Source organism: Chlorocebus sabaeus, chromosome 13, assembly GCF_047675955.1.
Source record: "Chlorocebus sabaeus isolate Y175 chromosome 13, mChlSab1.0.hap1, whole genome shotgun sequence".
Classification (NCBI taxonomy): domain Eukaryota; kingdom Metazoa; phylum Chordata; class Mammalia; order Primates; family Cercopithecidae; genus Chlorocebus; species Chlorocebus sabaeus.
Window position 1 is genome coordinate 35,271,254 of NC_132916.1, and position 17,888 is coordinate 35,289,141.

Sequence of the window (17,888 nt, forward strand, 5' to 3'; positions counted from 1 at the left end):
AAGCATATCTAAGATAAACTACAGCATGACTGAGGTGATGCTATCATAATAGAATGATGGCATATGGGGTGGAGCAATTGGGGTTAGATGCCCAGGAATTGTTGTAGGTCCCTAAGCACAACAAGAGACCTAGCCTCTTGAGTCCAAGCTAGCTACTGGACCACAGTCACACAGATGTGAAGTGACAGAAGCTCATTTGATTCCAAATGCTGGCTGGGCATGGTGGTTCACCCTGTAATCCCAACACTATGGGAAGTCAAGGCAGGTGGATTGCTTGAGGTCAGGAATTCAAGACCAGCCTGGCCAACATGGCGAAACTTTGTCTCTACCAAAAATTACAAACATTAGCCCGGTGTGATGGTGGGCACCTGTAATCCCAGCTACTCAGGAGGCTGAGGTGGAAGAATCACTTGAACCCTGGAGGCAGAGGTTGCAGTTGCAGTGAGCTGAGATTGTGCCATTGCACTCTAGCCTGGGCAACGAAGTGAGACTCTGTCTCAAAAAAAAAAAAAAAAAAAAAAAAATTGCCAGGCACAGTGGTTCATGCCTGTAATCCTAGCATTTTGGGAGGCTGAGGTAGGTGGATCACCTGAAGTCAGGAGTTCAACAGCAGCCTCACCAATATGGTGAAACCCTGTCTCTACTAAAAACAAAACAAAACAAAACAAAACATTAGCCAGATGTGGTGGTGTGCACCAATAGTTCCAGCTACTCAGGAGACTGAGGCAGGAGAATCACTTGAACTCAACCAGGAGGCGGAGGTTGCAGTGAGCTGAGATTGCGCCATTGCCCTCCAGCCTGGGAAAAAGAGTGAGACTCTGTCTCAAAACACTGCCCCCCCACCAAAAAATAAAGAAAAACCCAAGTGCTTTTGCCATTATATATGTTTTCTATAGTGGACTTGGGGAGACATCAGGGTAGCATAGCTTGATGGCATTTTCTCTAAATATTATTAAATCTTTTTAACGTGGTTCTGAATCCCCTAAGAGCCTTTTTATAGTAACAGGTTTTGTCACACAGAGTTTTCCCCCTTGGAAAATAAGGCACTATGCAACCCGTAAGAATACTCAAGTTGGCCTGACAGCACATGAAATTACATTTAAAAAAGATATTGCAAGTTCTCAATCCATTTTAGTGTAAATTTGCTTTCACTAAATCGTTCTCTAGAAGCTAAATGGTTCTGGTGAGGGGAGATAATTGGATTCTGGAACACAAAGAGCTGAAGACCAGACTCTGGGCCCACATGACACCCATAAGGGTGAAGTGTCCTGGGGGCCTGAGTGGTGTCCTGGGAGCCTTGGGCTGCTCTCTGCTCTGTCCTATAGACATACCCTAGCACAAGGCTGGAGAAATCTGATAGAACAATTAACAGCATAAAAACCGATGCACATTGTTTTGCTTTTGAACACACTTGAGATAAAAACCAAAATGTTTGAGGACAGAAGTCGTTGCATTAAAAAAATGAAATGGTGCTGGGCATGGTGGCTTACGCCTGTAATCCCAGCACTTTGGGAGGCTGAGGTGGGTGGATCACCTGAGGTCAGGAGTTCAAGACCAGCCTGACCAATGTGGAGAAACTCTGTCTCTACTAAAAATACAAAGTTAGCCAGGCATGGTGGCACATGCCTGTAATCCCAACTACTCGGGAGACTGAGGCAGGAGAATCGCTTGAACCCAGGAGGTGGAGGTTGCGGTGAGCTGAGATCGTGCCATTGCACTTCAGCCTGGGCAGCAAGAGTGAAACTCCCTCTCAAAAAATAAAATTAAAAATAAAAATAAAAAAGTAAAGAAATGGTGAAGTTATTTTCCATCAGAAGTATAAAATAGGTTGGGTATTTGTAACTGCATAAAAATAAAAATTAAAAAAGTATATTCATTTAAGATATAGGATTTAGATGTAACATAAACTGTAAAATGAGAAAAAAATAAATTTTTAAAAAATTTCAATAGGTTTTGGAGAACTTGTGGTTTTTGGTTACATGGATAAGTTCTTTAGTTTGATTTCTGAGATTTTGGTGCTGTGTATCCAAGCAGTGTACACTGTACCCGGTGGGTAGTCTTTTATCTCTCACCCTCCTCCCACCCTTCCCCGGAGTCCCACAAGTCCATTATATCATTCTTATGCCTTTGAGACCTCATAGCTTAGCTCCCAGAGAAAAACTTTTTAAGGCTGTGTTATTTTAACCTAGGAGAACTGGCTTTACTGTCAAATGCCAGATGAAAAGAAAAATTATCATTTAATGATAATTAAAGCACTATATTTAAATTTATCCAGATTTCTCAAAAATATAATACACTACAGTGGTAGGATCAGATAACTATATAAAAACTTAATTGCTTTTTACTGCATTAGCAGTAACCAATTAGAAGTTCTTACAGAAAACCATTCATTCCCCAAAGCAGTGACAGCAGCATCGGCAGCATGCAAATGAAATGCCTGACATAATCCTAACAAGAAATGCATGGGATCTACATGGAGAAATATTAATAAATATCACTCAGTAAAAGCCAATTTCTCTGTTAGAAAATGTGAAGAACGACCACCAAGAAACAATTTATTAAAAAAAAAATACAGATGGTCAATAAATATGATCTTTCGCACTGATACCCAAAGATTTGAAAAAGAAACTAACAATGAAATTTCATCTTTCTTCTAAATTGGCAAAGATTTAAAAATAATTATATTATTCAAGATTTCCTGCTGGGTGCAGTGACTCATGTCTGTAATCCCAGCACTTTGGGAGGCCGAGGTGGGCAGATCGCTTGAGTTGAGGAGTTCAAGACCAGCCTGGGCAACATGGTGAGACCTCATCTCTACTAAAAATAAATTAAAAGAAAAAAAAAAAGAAGAAGAAGCCAGGCACGGTGGTGTGCACTTGTGGTCCTAGCTACTTGGGAGGCTGAGGTGGGAGAATAGCTTGAGCCCAGGGGGAAGAGGTTGTGGTGAGTTGAGATTGTGCCACTACACTCCAGACTGAACAACACAGTGAGACCCTGTCTCAAAAAAAAAAAAAAAAAAAATTCCTGGAGTACACTAACATGAGCATTTTGATACAGTACTTGTGGTAGTATGAATTAATAAAGTTCTTTAAAATTTAGCAGTGTATTAGGTGCCTTAAAATATTGCTTTTCACTAGTAATCTCCCATCTAGAACTTTATTCTAGGAACTTATTTGAGATACAAAGATTTGTGTGTAAAGATGTTTATTGCAGTATTATTTATTATAGTGGAAAACCTGAAATAATATATATGTACCATGATAGGGATGTGACTAAATAAATTATGGTCCATCTCCACAGTAGAATGCTTTATAGCCATTTGTACCCTGCTTTTAAAGAATATTTGATAACACGGGGAAATTATTTATGATGTGATAAGTGAAAAAAATGCAGGATACAAAACTGTGCTTTATTATGTGTACTGTGTTAGTTTTTGTTTTTAAGAGACAGGGTCTCACCCTGTCACCCATGCTGGAGTGCAGCGGTATGATCATGGCTCACTGCAGCCTTGACCTCCTAGGCTCAAGTGATTCTCTTGCCTCAGGCTTCCAAGTAGCTGGGTCTACAGGCATGCACCACCATGTCCAACTAATTTTTGTTTATGTTGCATTCGTTTCATTGGGCTGCCAAAATGAAATACCACAGACCTAGGGGCTCAAACAACAGAAGTTGTTTGTTTTTTTAGAGATAGGGAGTCTCAAAATGTTGCCCAGACGGGATTGCGGTGTCTATTCACAGGTGTGGTCATAGCACACTGCAGCCTCAAACTCCTGGGCTCAAATGATCATCTTACCTCAGCCTCCTGAGTAGCTGGGACTACAGGCACGTGGCCCTACGCCAGGCTCAAACAACAGAAATGTATTTTCTCACACTTCTGGAGTCTAGAAGTCCAAGATCAAGGTATCAGCAGCAGGTGTGATTTCTCCCGAGGCCATTCTCCTTGGCTTGCAGATGGCTGTCCTCTTCCTTCCCGTGTCCTCACATGGCCTTTCCCTGCTCACTCTCTAGGTTCCAATCTCCCCTTCTGATGTGGACTCCAGTCATATTGGATTCGGGCCCACCCTAATGACCCATTTTAATTTAATTAGCTCTTTGAAGGTGCTACCTCCAAGTATAGTCACATTCTGAGGTACTGGGGATTAGGGTTTCAACGTATGAATTTTGGGGGGGGATACAATTAAGTCCGTAAAACTATGATTCTCATTTTGTTTTAAAATGCATAGAAACAAAGACTATAAGGAAATACAGTAGACCTGTGGCTTTTGAGCAATCCTGAAGGTTCATAATATATAATAATTGGTGGGTATGTTTGCTGATGTATAGATTTGAGACGTAAGAACCTCTCGAGAAGGCCTGTGGCTAAACCCCTATATATAAGTGACTCTAGTTGTCCTCTGGGCATCCTAATCTTATCAGGCTTCTTCATGTGTCACTCATCATCTTGAATGCAGCAATTTGAACTAAGGATCAAAAGAGTTGCTTAATTTTTTTGGTGATACTACACCATTTTTACAGGAAAAATACAAAACAAATATGGTATCTCTCATACATGCATAATTAATAACAAATATTAAGGTTAAAATGGGTTATTTGAGTGGTTCTACTATATTTATTTATCTATTTATCTATTTATTTATTTATTTATTTTTTTTTTTTGAGACAGAGTCTCACTCTGTTGCCCAGGCTGGAGTGCAGTGGCACCATCTTGGCTCACTGCAACCTCTGCCTCCTGGGTTCAAGTGATTCTCATGCCTCAGCCTCCCAAGTAGCTGGGATTATAGCTGTGTGCCACCACACCCGGATAATTTTTGTATTTTTTGTACAGATAGGGTTTCAACATGTTGGCCAGGCTGGTCTCAAACTTCTGGTCTCAAGTTATCCACCTGCTTTGGTCTCCCAAAGTGCTGGGATTACAGGGGTGAGCCACCATGCCTGGGCTATAGCAAATGATTTAAACTTTATTGTTTTTATGACATTTGCTATAACAAGCATATAGTACTTTTTTTTTTTTTTTTTTTTTTTTTGTCTGTAGAGGTAGGGTCTCACCATGTTGCCTACGTTGGTCTAGAACTCCTGGGCTTAAGTAATCCTCCCACCTTGGCCTCCCAAAAGTGCTAGGATTACAGGTGTGAAACATTATGCCTGGCCTGTATTCCGTTTTTTGTTTTTTGTTTTTTTCTTTTGAGACAGAGTTTTGTTCTTGTTGCCCAGGCTGGAATACAATGGCACGATCTCGGCTCTCTGAAACCTCCACTTCCCAGATTCAGGTGATTCTCCTGCCACAGCCTCCTGAGTAGCTGGGACTACAGGCATGCACCACAACCCCTGGCTAATTTTCGCATTTTTAGTAGAGACAGGGTTTTTCCATGTTGGCCAGGCTGGTCTCGAACTCCTGACCTCAGGTGATCCACCCACCCGGCCTGTCAAAGTGTTGGGATTACACACATGAGCCACTGCAGCCGGCTTATTTATTTATTTATTTATTTTAGACTGAGTTTCGCGCTTGTTGCCCAGGCTGGAGTGCAAAGGCACAGTCTTGGCTCACTGTGACCTCTGCCTCCTGGGTTCAAGGATTCCCCTGACTCAGCCTCCCAAGCAGCTGGGATTACAAGCATGAGCCACCATGACTGGCTAATTTTTTTGTATTTTTAGTAGAGATGGGGTTTCACCATGTTGGCCAGGCTGGTCTCACACTCCTGACCTCAAATAATCTGCCTACCTCAGCCTCCCAAAGTGCTGGGATTACAGACGTGAGCCACCTTGCCCGGCTCTTTATTACTTCTATAACTAAAAAAAGAAACACATGATTTAAACATATTTAAAAGTTTTCTTCTGAAAATATAGGATCTTCTCAATTTCACACTTTGTGGTTCTTTATTTTTGAATTCTATTCAATTTGGTTCAACAAATATTTGTTGTGCACTTACACTACTTGGTCCTGTGGTTCAAAGATTTATGAAAGACTATCTGACCTGTCTGAAAATTCCTACACTAGCCAAGGAGATTGAAGAGATGGGAATGGAAGAGTCTATTGACCATAAAAACTGCTATAAATAAAATATGGCAGCCTAGAGGAAGGATCAATAAAGGCTTCAGAGAAGTGAATTCCATTTTAGAGTTGAGCCTTGAAGATTGAGTGAGATTTCACCACTCAGAAAAGGGGAGAGAAGGTCATTTCAGAAGCAGGGTCTGCAGGGAGGAATAGAGGTGTTTATACTTGTTCCTGAAATGAGGAGCAGGCCTTAAGCCTGCAGAACAGAGTTTGGGCAGGTAGAGGATGAATTGGTTCAGGCAGAATTTGTTGGCAGCAAAACTAATTAGTAGGTCATTATGATGGTCCTTGAGAAATGATAAGGAATCATTAAGGAACCAGCAGCAAAAATGGAGAGTAGGGAACCAGTCAAAAGACCTTCTGGAGCTAGAGTTGACAGGATTGTATTTGAGGGAATCAGGGGAGAGGAAGGAGACCCAGGTTTTAGCTTGGATTTGGGAGGATTAGGGGTAACACCAAAGGAGAATCAGGTCAAGGGGACTTCTGAAAGAGAGGTAAAAAAGTGGAGATGAGAGAGTTAATTCATTCTCATTTTTAAAGTGCACTTTTTGGCCCTATGTGGTGGCTCAAGCCTGTAATCTCAGCACTGTGGGCTCCATTCAATGCAGTGAACCGAGATTGGGCCACTGCACTTCAGCCTAGGTGACAGAGCGAGACTCCATCTCAAAAATAAAATAAAATAAGATAAAAAAAAAAAAAATAAGTAAGACTGTCCTAAATAGGAGAGGTTGGTCTTTTGAAATAGAATAAGGAATCAAGTGGATTATTTGATTTAATAAATAAGTTTAACATAAACTAGAGATGAAAAGGCCTACATAAAGTATTGTTGGCATTTAGATTTAATGAGCAATTATACCTTTTTAAATTTTATAAATCTTTTTGTCTGATCTCAAAGCACTTAATAAATAGGAACTCATTAAAAACATACCATCACTGAGCTGAGTGTGGTGGCTCATGCCTGTAATCCCAGCACTTCGGGAGGCCGAGGTGGGTGGATCACGAGGTCAAGAGATACAGACCATCCTGGCCAACATGGTGAAACCCCGTCTCTACTAAAAATACAAAAATTAGATGGGCATGGTGGTGTACACCTGTAGCCCCAGCTACTTGGGCGCCTGAGGCAGGAGAATTGCTTGAACCTGGGAGGTGGAAGTTGCAGTGAGCAGAGATTGGGCCACTGTACTCTAGCCTGGTGACAGAGTGAGACTCCGTCTCAGGAAAAAAAAAAAAAAAAAAAACCCATCGCTATGATGTAGTTATAAGTAAACAGGTTCACATTTTCAGATGGAGAAGATGAGGTCAATCCAATAATACAATGTGAGTTATTGATTAGTGTGGACATAGAAACAGAAGGTAGTTTTCCTGGACACCTAAAACTCTGTTCCATTCAATAGCCTATTGGTTAGAAGTAAACACTCTTTTTTTTAAAGAGATGGAATCTTGTGTTACTTGAAGCCAGGAATTTGAGACCAGCTTGGTTGCTGGTCTCAGCAATGTTGCTCAGGCTGGTCTCTAACTCCTGGCCTTAAGTAATCCTCCCACCTGAGCCTCCCAAAGTGCTGGGATTACAGGCTTGAGCCACCACACCTTGCCTCATTTGTTACAATTAATGACCCAATGTTGATACATTATTCTTAACTAAAGCCCACACTTTGTCCATATTTCCTTAGTTTTAATCTAATGTCCTTTTTCTGTTCCAGCATCCATCCAGGATATCACATTACATTTAGTTATGTCTGTTAGGCTTTTTTTTTTTTTTTTTTTTGAGTTGGAGTCTCACTGTCACCCAGGCTGGGGTACAGTGGCACGATCTCAGCTCACTGCAACCTCTGCCTTCTGGGTTCAAGTGATTCTCCTGCCTCAGCCACCTGAGTAGTTGGAATTACAGGCCCACACAACTATGCCTGGCTCATTTTTGTATTTTTAGTAGAGATGTGGTTTTGCCATATTGGTCAGGCTAGTTTCAAACTCCTGACCTCAAATGATCTGCCTGCCTCGGCCTCCCAAAGTGCTGGGATTACCGGCATGAGCCACGGCGCCCAGCCCTCTTAGACTCTTTTTGACTGTGACAGTTTCTCAGACTTTCCTTGTTTTTGATGACCTTTACAATAATGGAAAGTACTTAATGGGTATTTTGTAGACTGCCCTTGATTGGGATTTGTCTAATGTTTTTCTGATGGTTAGCCAGGGATTATGGGTTTTGGCAGGAAGACCACAGAGGTAAAGTACCATTTTCATCACATCATATCGGGGATACATTAGCATCTGGTTGAGGTACTGTATGCCATTTTTTGCACCCTAAAGTTACTTCTTCCCCCCACCCCCTCTTTCCATCCTATACTCTTTGGAAGAAAGTTACTATGCATACCCACACTTAAAGAGTAAACCATTGTATTTCACCTCCATGAGGGAGGAGTATGTTCATAAAGTATTTATATTTCCTGCAGGAGAGATTTGTCTATTCTCTCCTCATTATTTATTTAATCATTTACTTACATCAGTATTGACTCATGGATAATTCTTACATATGTGTGTGTTTGTGTGCATGCAAATATATAATCGATGTGCTTTCTTTGCCCAATAATATGTTGTGGACAACTTTCAAACTCAATAAATACAGATGACCTTCAGAACTTTTAGAAGTTATAAAGTAAGTATTTAATCAGTCCTCTACTGATTAAATAAAGGTACATCATACTTCCAAATTTTCCTTATTTCCAACAATACTGGGGTAACATCTTCATACATTCATTTTTGTGCACTTATGTGCCTATTCCTTAGTTTACTATTTTGCCCCGATTTCTAAGGCAGATTACACTTGAGCTGTGTTCCCCATTCCACAACCAAGCACGCCTTGCTTTCCTTAGTTTATGCTATCTTCTCTACCTGGAATGCTCTTTTTTCTTGACCTACTGAAGTCGTATGTATGAATCAGGGCTTTGGCCAAAGGCTGCTTGCTGTAGAGGCTCTTCTACAGTGTTTTGGAGAGAATATTAAGGGACTATCTCACCTCTCTCTTTTGTACATGTATTATAACACATCATCTGAGCCTCCTAGTCTCTTCCAGTTTATGAACCAATAGAGGCAGAAACGTGATCGATCGCACTCATCCGTGTACTCTACCACATTGGTGGGCACATCAAGTAACTAGCATATTCTGACTTTGATTGAAGCGAAGAATCCGAATAACAGAAATTAAGAAGCATCCTCAATATTGCATAGCAGGTTACTCTTCCTTCCTTTTACATAGGATGGCACTCCATGCTTCAGGGAGACAGAGGAGTTGAATACAGGTTTTAGTTTTTGTTTAAAGTGAAAACGACTGTGATGTAGTTGAAAAGTAATGCTTTCTGTCTGTTAAAAATATTAGTTGGTTGAAGATTTTGGAATTGCAGTGCAATGAAGACTGAAAATAAGCATCTTCGGTGTGCCAAATATTCATAAGGAAATTGTATACGAATGCAAGAGAATGGAACTGAAGTAATAAAATAAGGCCTCTGATCCTTCAGACGACTTCTTTAAGAAGCCAGGTGGCATAAAGAATCTTACATATTATAATTAGTACTGAGAGGTGAATGCCAAAACGTAACACAAACACAATCGAGACAATGTTACTGTGACTGTGACGCTGTGTCGGTGAGTTGAGGCTAGAGTATTGCTCTCCTGAAGGCCCACCGACCCCGCACCTAAGAGACGCGCCCCTTCTGCCCATGCTTTGAGGCGCGGTGACCCACACATCTGTGCCCCTCTCTGAGCGGGAGGAGGCCCCGTCGCAGACGCGCGCGCAGACGGCGTCTGCAGCAGGCACCTGGGGCCGCGCGCCGCGGGGCGCCCCGCCTCCGCTCTCCGAGGCCCAATCATCGGGAGGCTGTGGGGGCACGTCCCGCTCCCGGCCACGCCCCAACCGGCGGGGTGGGGGGAGTGCTTTTAAGAACCGGCGACTGGCCGTGGGCTCAGTCGGGGGTGCTGGGCTGTGACCTGGAGGCTTCGGTGGCGATCCTCGAGGCGTTCGCGCGCGCCAGCTGTCCTTGCGGCCGCCTGCGCGCTGCCCGCCCGCCCGCCCGCCAGGGGCTCCGCCGCCCTCGCCTCGGCCTCGTTAGCCCGCCAGGAGTCCCGCAGCTCCTCCGGGAGCCCGCTGGTAACTCGCGTCCCTAGCGCTCCTCCGGCGCCTGAGGGGGCCGCCTCGGGCCATGGTGCTCTCCCAGGAGGAGCCGGACTCCGCGCGGGGCACGAGCGAGGCGCAGCCGCTCGGCCCCGCGCCCACGGGGGTCGCTCCGCCGCCCGGCCCGGGACCCTCGGACAGCCCCGAGGCTGCTGTCGAGAAGGTGGAGGTGGAGCTGGCGGGGCCGGCGGACGCGGAGCCCCATGAGCCTCCTGAGCCCCCCGAGGGCGGCTGGGGCTGGCTGGTGATGCTGGCGGCCATGTGGTGCAACGGGTCGGTGTTCGGCATCCAGAACGCTTGCGGGGTGCTCTTCGTGTCCATGCTGAAAACCTTCGGCTCCAAAGACGATGACAAGATGGTCTTTAAGACAGGTGAGGCGCGGCGCCCGCCAAGACCAGCCTGGGGGACCCGCATGGGGCCCCCGAGCGCATCCCGCGTGTGGGCTGTGTCTGCCTCCGAGTGTGCATGTCGGTGGGTCTTCGTGCCAGAGGGTGCGAGCTGGGGGGTCTGTCGAGTTGCAGACAGAGCCTGCCGCTTCTGGGGCCTCGGGGTGCCTGTCTTTATGTGGAATCCAACTGCAGAGCTGTGTGTTTGCAAGCAGGTTGCAGAACTTACTTGCCGAGATCGTCCTCCTTTCCCCTCGGCAGAGTAGACACTAACAGTCCACAGGAATCCTTCCTTTTAATGTTTGAAAACAAACAGAACCCCAGAACCTTCAGCCTCACACATCGCCCTGTCATTTTTGTGGTCTCTTTCGTGACTATGCTAGTTGTGTAGTTCTTCATCTGCCTTCCTGGGCCGCAGAGGGGTGTGCGTATGTTGGCGGGGCGGGGGGTGGAGTTTGGAGGAATGAAAGAGATTTGTACGAAGGTCACTGGAGTTCCGAAGGGGGCCCTGCAAGAGTCAGGGTTCCGTGCCTTCCCGCCCCCCCCAACCCTTTTTTTGCCCTCTGGGCTAAATGTAGAAAACACGGGAGGCAGCCGGATTAGGGACTGGGATGAGGAAGGTGAGGGGTTGCTTCTTCCCTCTTCCTGTTGTGTTTTTTGACTTTTTTTTAACCATATAGTAAATTAGATACAAATGGTGCAGATTCAGCATTTTCTCCCTGTAGAGCATTATTATGACTTTTTGGCTGATTAGGCAAAAAACAAGTCTAAGACCTTCTGCGTGACACTTTAACATAAATTATTTCACTTTATCCTGCAAGGTGAGCACGGTCAATCCCATTTAGATGAGAAAACTGTAGCTCAGTGAAAGTGTCTTGGTGGGTAGTAGAATGGCAATAAAACACAACTGATTTCAAGGGCTAAGTGATTTCCATTACTGAATCAACCTCCCTCCCCGTCATTTGGGGCAACTTTATATGATTAATAGTCTTTTTTTTTTTTTTTTTAACCTTGATTTTCTATTATTTTTAGAGCGAATATTCCTTAGGTCTTTAAGTATACATATAAGAAATGGGCAAGACTGTAATAAATTCTAAGACAAAAGTAATGCTGGGTTATGTTGAGAGTTTTAAAACCACATATAAATACTATTATACTATTTGCATCATTCTGCAACTTACTTTTCTTCCATTCCGCATCATGTTTGTGACTTATCTACATAATACCTCAGTGTGAACTGGTAACTCAAATTCTTTCCATTTTAACTTACATGGTTTGCATTGTTTGACTGTATTATACTCTATGCATTCTCCCTTTGATAGGCATTTAGATTGTTTCCAAACTCATTCTAAACAATGCTGCAATGAATATTCCTGTACACTGTCTCTTTATGCATGTGAATACGGTACCATATTTAACCTGGAATTTCTGTTCTTTAAATAGCTATTGAAACTGCTGTGGTATGCAGGTCAATGGGCTAGGTACAAAAAGTGTTAAAAATGTAGTAACATGTACTTAACCATTTAAGGAAGGTAATCATGGTAAAGTTTAGCAGGGGAGATACGCATATATAATAGTAAACAAAAGTAGTTTGGTGTCTTTTCTATGTGAGTATTGGGTGTCAAAGAGAAAAGCCCCAAAAGAAGGCAGAATTGACAGAGTTAACATTTAAAGACTAGTTCCAACATTTACCATATTCCTGCCTGGGATTACAGATTTTTAATGCCGTCAAGACAACAGCAGTCGTTTGTTTATCATTATTTTTGCAAATTCAGTTAAGTAGATCCTTTGGTGTCTGTGGGTGTTTGGTTTTTTTGTTTTTTTTGTTTTTTTTGAGAGAGGGTGAGCAATTGCCAGAGAGAGACCATAGCTTTGCCAGGGATCAGAATTTTGCAGTGTCAAAGTCTCTACCTACTACTTGTCCCCAAAGTTCCAATTGGCTACAATATCCCAATACTGGGTAGCTGAAAGTGAGGGAAGGAATCTGGTTTTTCTTTTGCACTCTGTGAAACTTTGTGTTTTCCATTTTGATGAATATCTTTCTTCTTTTTATTCAGTTCAGTCTTTGACAACTCTTATAGTCTTGTTTGTGTATGCGTGGGTATATATCATACAATCAGTTGTACAGGTATGCTAGTTAAATGTGTGAAGATCTTTGTGCTTCTCTGCCTGACTGCTGTATATCTATATCTGGTTGTGCCATTGCACAAGGGTGCCAAACTAAGTGGGGACTGAAAACCAGCCTGGGCTCTGGGTGCCCTTTGTCTGATTCCTACAGAAGGGCCCTCTGCACTTGTAATGGTCCTGTATAACACAGCATCTAGATTGAACAATGGCCATTACTTGGGTGCTAGGTAATACATATATGACTGATAGATGTTAAGGGCTGAGGAAGAAAACAAATTTAAACTTAGTGCTGAAAAAATGATTACAAGATAGTCTTTAAGCCAGTTATTGTTGAGATCTCTCTCTCTTCCCCTGTCCCCTACCCCTTTCTCTTTCCCTCAGTGCACAGACACACACAAAGGTGTTTCATAAAGTCCCTCATCTACCACAGGCACTATTTGAGAATATCTGCTTTGAAGTTTGATTGTTCACGCTTTTTCACTTTGATATTCGAATGCTGAGTCATCTGCGATCAAGCATATGCAAGCTTCAAATACATGCCAAGAAATATCTGGAATTTGTTTAAGCCTTTTATTTTTCAAAGTTTTGGTCTATTTCCTATTACCGTACTCATGATTGATAATGCTGGTGTTAGAGTACAGCTAGTTCTGTCTCCTTGTTTCCATTAGCTTCTTTATAGCAAGTGATTAGCCTAAGGATATACAGGGAGGTGGTGGTGGAATGGAATCTAGGTCTCCAAATGATGGTGCACATTTCTTCAGTACTTTCCTGTGGCTAAGCACTTTAAATGCGTTCCTATTTAAACCTTACTACAATTCTCTGATAGACTTTGTTAATATCTTCCTTTTTGGATTTGGGAACTCAGGCTTACAGAGTTTAAGTAAGAAGTGGAGCCAGAATTCAACCCCAGGCTTATCTGACTCTAAGAGCTGGGATTTTAATTTTAATTAATTATTTATTTAAAATACGGAATACTCCATGAATTTGCATGTCATCCTTGTGCAGGGGTCACGCTAATCTTCTCTGTGTCATTCCAATTTTAGTAAATTGTTGTTCAAAGTGCTGCTGAAGCAAGCACCAGGAGTTGGGTTTTAATCATTCAACATATTGCGTTGACTAGATAACATTCTGCAAATACGATGTTCTTTATGTTGTTGATTAATTTAAGTGTTAGTGATTGGTTGAGTGCTCTACCACACATTCTGGGATTAGAAAGAAGGGTCCTTGTTTCTTGGTCTTACTTTGTGGTGAATAAACAATTGGAAATTATTAATATCTTGAACTATGTTTCTGAAGTGTAGAGAGACTTCCATAGAGGAACAAGATACTTCCATATGCTGTTCAAGCGAAAGTCTGGGGTTTCCTTTGGAGAACCATTCTCTTTTAGATTGATCCACAGCAGGACAATGTTTCTAGGCAGAACTGAGGAGGAGCCTTTCTTAGGCTCACTTCTCTTCAGGGGTCTGTTAACTCTTCCCACGCAATGGATAATGTACCCAAAATTTCTCAGGAAAGGGCCTGAAGAAGTTCATTCACACTAAGTGTAAGTGAGTTTACACATCTTACTGTTAATTCTCTTTCTACAGATGTTTACCAAGTTATCTAACACGCTCTGTTTTGGGCTCTGTCCTGGGCACTGGAGATAATGACTGAGAGAGAAAATGTCAGCTGTTTCCAAGTAGCTTAGGATCTGTTGTGGGATACAAATTAATAACAGACCAGAAGTAATAGAATATTTCCCTGAAGGATTTTCAATATAACAGGACTCAATTTTATTATAAAACGCTGAAATTCTAAGGTCATTTCAACAGGTGGTGGGGGTGGGGAAGGCATTTGATGCCTCTTTCTCTATGGTTATAAATCTCACTTGGTGAAATTAAGACTTTGGAAAGGGGAAGTAAGCCGACTCCAAGTTGGGCAGTACAACTATTGAAAAATGCTGACGGCATCACAGTCCCATTATGGTGCCCAGCAAGCTGCCGATGACATGGCACTCAGAGGAGTGTCTCACATCCTGCTGTGTCTGAGGGAGCAAGCTGAACTTGAGTTGTCTCTTTTTTTTTTTTTTTTTTTTTTGAGACAGACTCTCACTCTGTTGCCCAGGCTGGGGTACAGTGGTGCCATCTCGGCTCACTGCAACCACAGCCTCCCGGATTCAAGCAATTCTTCTGCCTCAGCCTTCTGAGTAGCTGGGACTACAGGCGCGTGCCACCAAACCTGGCTAATTTTTGTATTTTTAGTAGAGACGGGGTTTCACCACATTGGTCAGGCTGGTCTCAAACTCCTGACCTCGTAATCCGCCTGCCTCGGCCTCCCAAAGTGCTGGGATAACAGGCATGAGTTGTCTCTTTTTACTTGAATTTTTACCCGTTCACATGTGCATGCGTCTTGCCTAGGTAAGAGGAATCAAATGCTTTGGGGAAGAGTAAAAGGAAATACAATTAAGTGGAACATTGTTTTTCCTTAGAAAGTGTAATTTTGGGCTGGGCGCAGTGGCTCACGTCTGTAATCCCAGCACTTTGGGAGGCCGAGGCAGATGGATCACCTGAGGTCAGGAGTTCGAGACCAGCCTGGCCAACATGGTGAAACTCTGTTTCTACTAAAAATACAAAAAATTGGCTGGGCATGGTGGAGCGTGCCTGTAATCCCAGCTACTCAGGAGACTGAGGCAGGAGAATCGCTTGAACCTGGGAGGCAGAGGTTGTAGTGAGCTGAGATGGTGCCACTGTACTCCAGCCTGGGCAACAAGAGCGAAACTCCGTCTCAATAAAAAGAAAAGGAAAAAAGAAAGTGCAACTTTGTTTTAACTCTGCTAGATACTGGAAAACCCATGGAACTAATGAAGAGCCTAGAGTTTTTTGTTTGTTCGTTTTGTTTTGAGATTGTGCCATTTCACTCCTGCCTGGGTATTGAGAGAGAAACTCTGTCTCCAAAAAATAAATAAATAAAAAAGTGTAAATCAAAACATCAACAATTCAGTAGTTTGAAAGTAGATTATCAAAAAGGTCCTGAAAGGGAGGCTCTTTGGCTGTAATCTTTAATGCAACTCTACACTCCCTGTATGGAGACGGATTTCTTTTTAGGTAGTTACAATCGCAAAGTAGGATTTTCAGTAGCATTTAGGGATGAATGAATCTTGCGGCATCTCTCCCTGTATCTTGCTAGCCCCTCTGAAGCTTCAAGTCAGTTAGTGCTTCCTCGGAAGTTGTTCCCTCCCCACCATGTTGTCACATTTGCAGTTATACTGATATCCACATCGTACAGTTGTATATGACACCTAGATTATAGGAAATTTTGGCTATCGTTCAGAAGTTAACTGCTATGTTTTGCCTTTATGTTAAAGAGATATTGTTTTGTTTGGTAGGAAAAGTGGCCTGCATAGCTAGCCATTTCTGTATCTTAGAAAAGTTTTTAGTAACAGTGTTTTGTTGAGCTAGTTACAGTGAACAAATAGTCTGGTTCATGGTCTTACACATCTTTCAATACAAGAAAAATACCTGATTGTTATTTACACTGGAAGAGAGGTAGAAAAGCTAAGAGAACTCACTTATGGCAATAAACCAATCTAAACTACCTGCTAAAATAAGTGAGAAGTTTATAAAAATGGCTCTAGAATTTTGGAATAATAGCGAGTATGATGTGGGCATTTCATACTTCATTTCCAGAATGTTTCTGGATTCAGTGCAAGACTGAATAGCGTATATAGTGAATTCTAATTAAATACAACAATGCGAGGTTCCTGTGGTGTTTTTTCATGGAATTTTATCAATAAAATTAACTGCTGAAGGAACCCAATTAGCCAAAATGAAAAGCATAACAAATTTTTTCAGGAGTGATTTTGAGGTGTCTTAGAATAAATTGTACTCAGCTCTTGATGTGATTTGCTACATCTTTTTGTCACAGTTCCTTGAGGCTCAGTCCCTGGCTATGTACTTGCTTCACTTTCCTGCCTTCTTCCATCCACTGTCTTGGGGCTGTTATTTCCAAATCTCATCTCTGTGTTCAAGACCCTTATTTACTATTTCTGGACAGTTCCATTTGGGTACACAGGTACATCATACTAAACTAACGTGAACTTATTTTTCAGCCACTCCATACAACCTTTCCTTACAACCAAAAATGACAGCCCGTTTGTCAGCATTCTTCTGAATCCATATTCCTCCTTCTCAATTCTCAGTACATGATACCTCTGGTTGTTTAACTCAGAAACCTGGAATGTATCTTAACTTCTTATTTCTCTTCCTTCCTTACCTGTTTTGTTAATCAGAGTTTTTTTGTGTTTACCTTCTTAATGCCTCATAAATCAGTTCCCCTTTTCTTTCACTGCTGTGTCTTACTTAATTCATGCCTTCAATTACTTTTTATTTTATTTTTTGAGAGAGAGTCTCACTGTGTTCCCCAGGCTGGAGTGCAGTGGTGTGATCATAGCTCACTGCAGCCTCACTTTTAGGCTCAAGCAGTCCTCCTATCTCAGCTTCTTGAGTAGCTGCAACACCAGGCACGTGCCACCATGCCTGGCTAATTAAAAACATTTTTTTTTGGTGGAGATGGCATCTTGCTATTTTGCTCAGGCTTGTCTTAAACTCCTGGCCTCAAGTGACCCTCCTGCCTCAGCCTCCCAAAGTATTGGGACTAACAGGCGTGAACTACTGTGCCTGGCCACCTTCATTACTATTGGCCACAATTAATCATAACCCCTTAACAGGATTGCTTGTCCTCAGTTGTACATCTGGGTGATTTTTCTAAAAGGCTGGACCGTATGATTTTTCTGTTTAAATGCCCAGTGACACTCATTACTTTTAGGAAAACATCAAACTCCCTACTCCGAAGGCCTGCAAGTTCTGGCCCTTGCCTGGCACTCTAGCCTTGCCCCTGCCTCTCTCCCTTATTGGTTTTTGTGTTCTAGCCAACCTGTAGGTGTTATACTGGCCCAAATTTGTCTTGCTGCTTTTTGCCTCTGTGCCTTTGTGTGTGCCACTCCTGTTTTCAGTGCGATGGTTGGTCCTTGTGAGATTCTGATGAAATGGTTGGCCATTTTATTCTTTTGTCACAATCCTGGGACACAAATAGTTATTTTATGCAATTGTTACGTATTTGATGCTCTTGGAACATTGGGGGTAGCTACATTTTGGAGTTTTGAGAATGAATTCAAATAAGTTAC

The 17,888-nt window shown here is 42.5% G+C and overlaps 1 protein-coding gene and 1 pseudogene across 1 annotated transcript in view; one reads left to right on the top strand and one right to left on the bottom strand.

The window, feature by feature from the left end:
• Positions 1-10,087: 10,087 nt before the first annotated feature.
• Positions 10,088-17,888, top strand: part of SLC16A10 (solute carrier family 16 member 10) — a 144,922-nt gene continuing 137,121 nt past the window's right edge. The window contains exon 1 of the mRNA XM_008007320.3: positions 10,088-10,585. Coding sequence (XP_008005511.1) covers positions 10,243-10,585 — 343 coding nt within the window. The 5' untranslated portion in view covers positions 10,088-10,242. The remainder of the gene's footprint in view (positions 10,586-17,888) is intronic.
• Positions 13,688-13,800, bottom strand: LOC119625416 (U6 spliceosomal RNA; annotated as a pseudogene).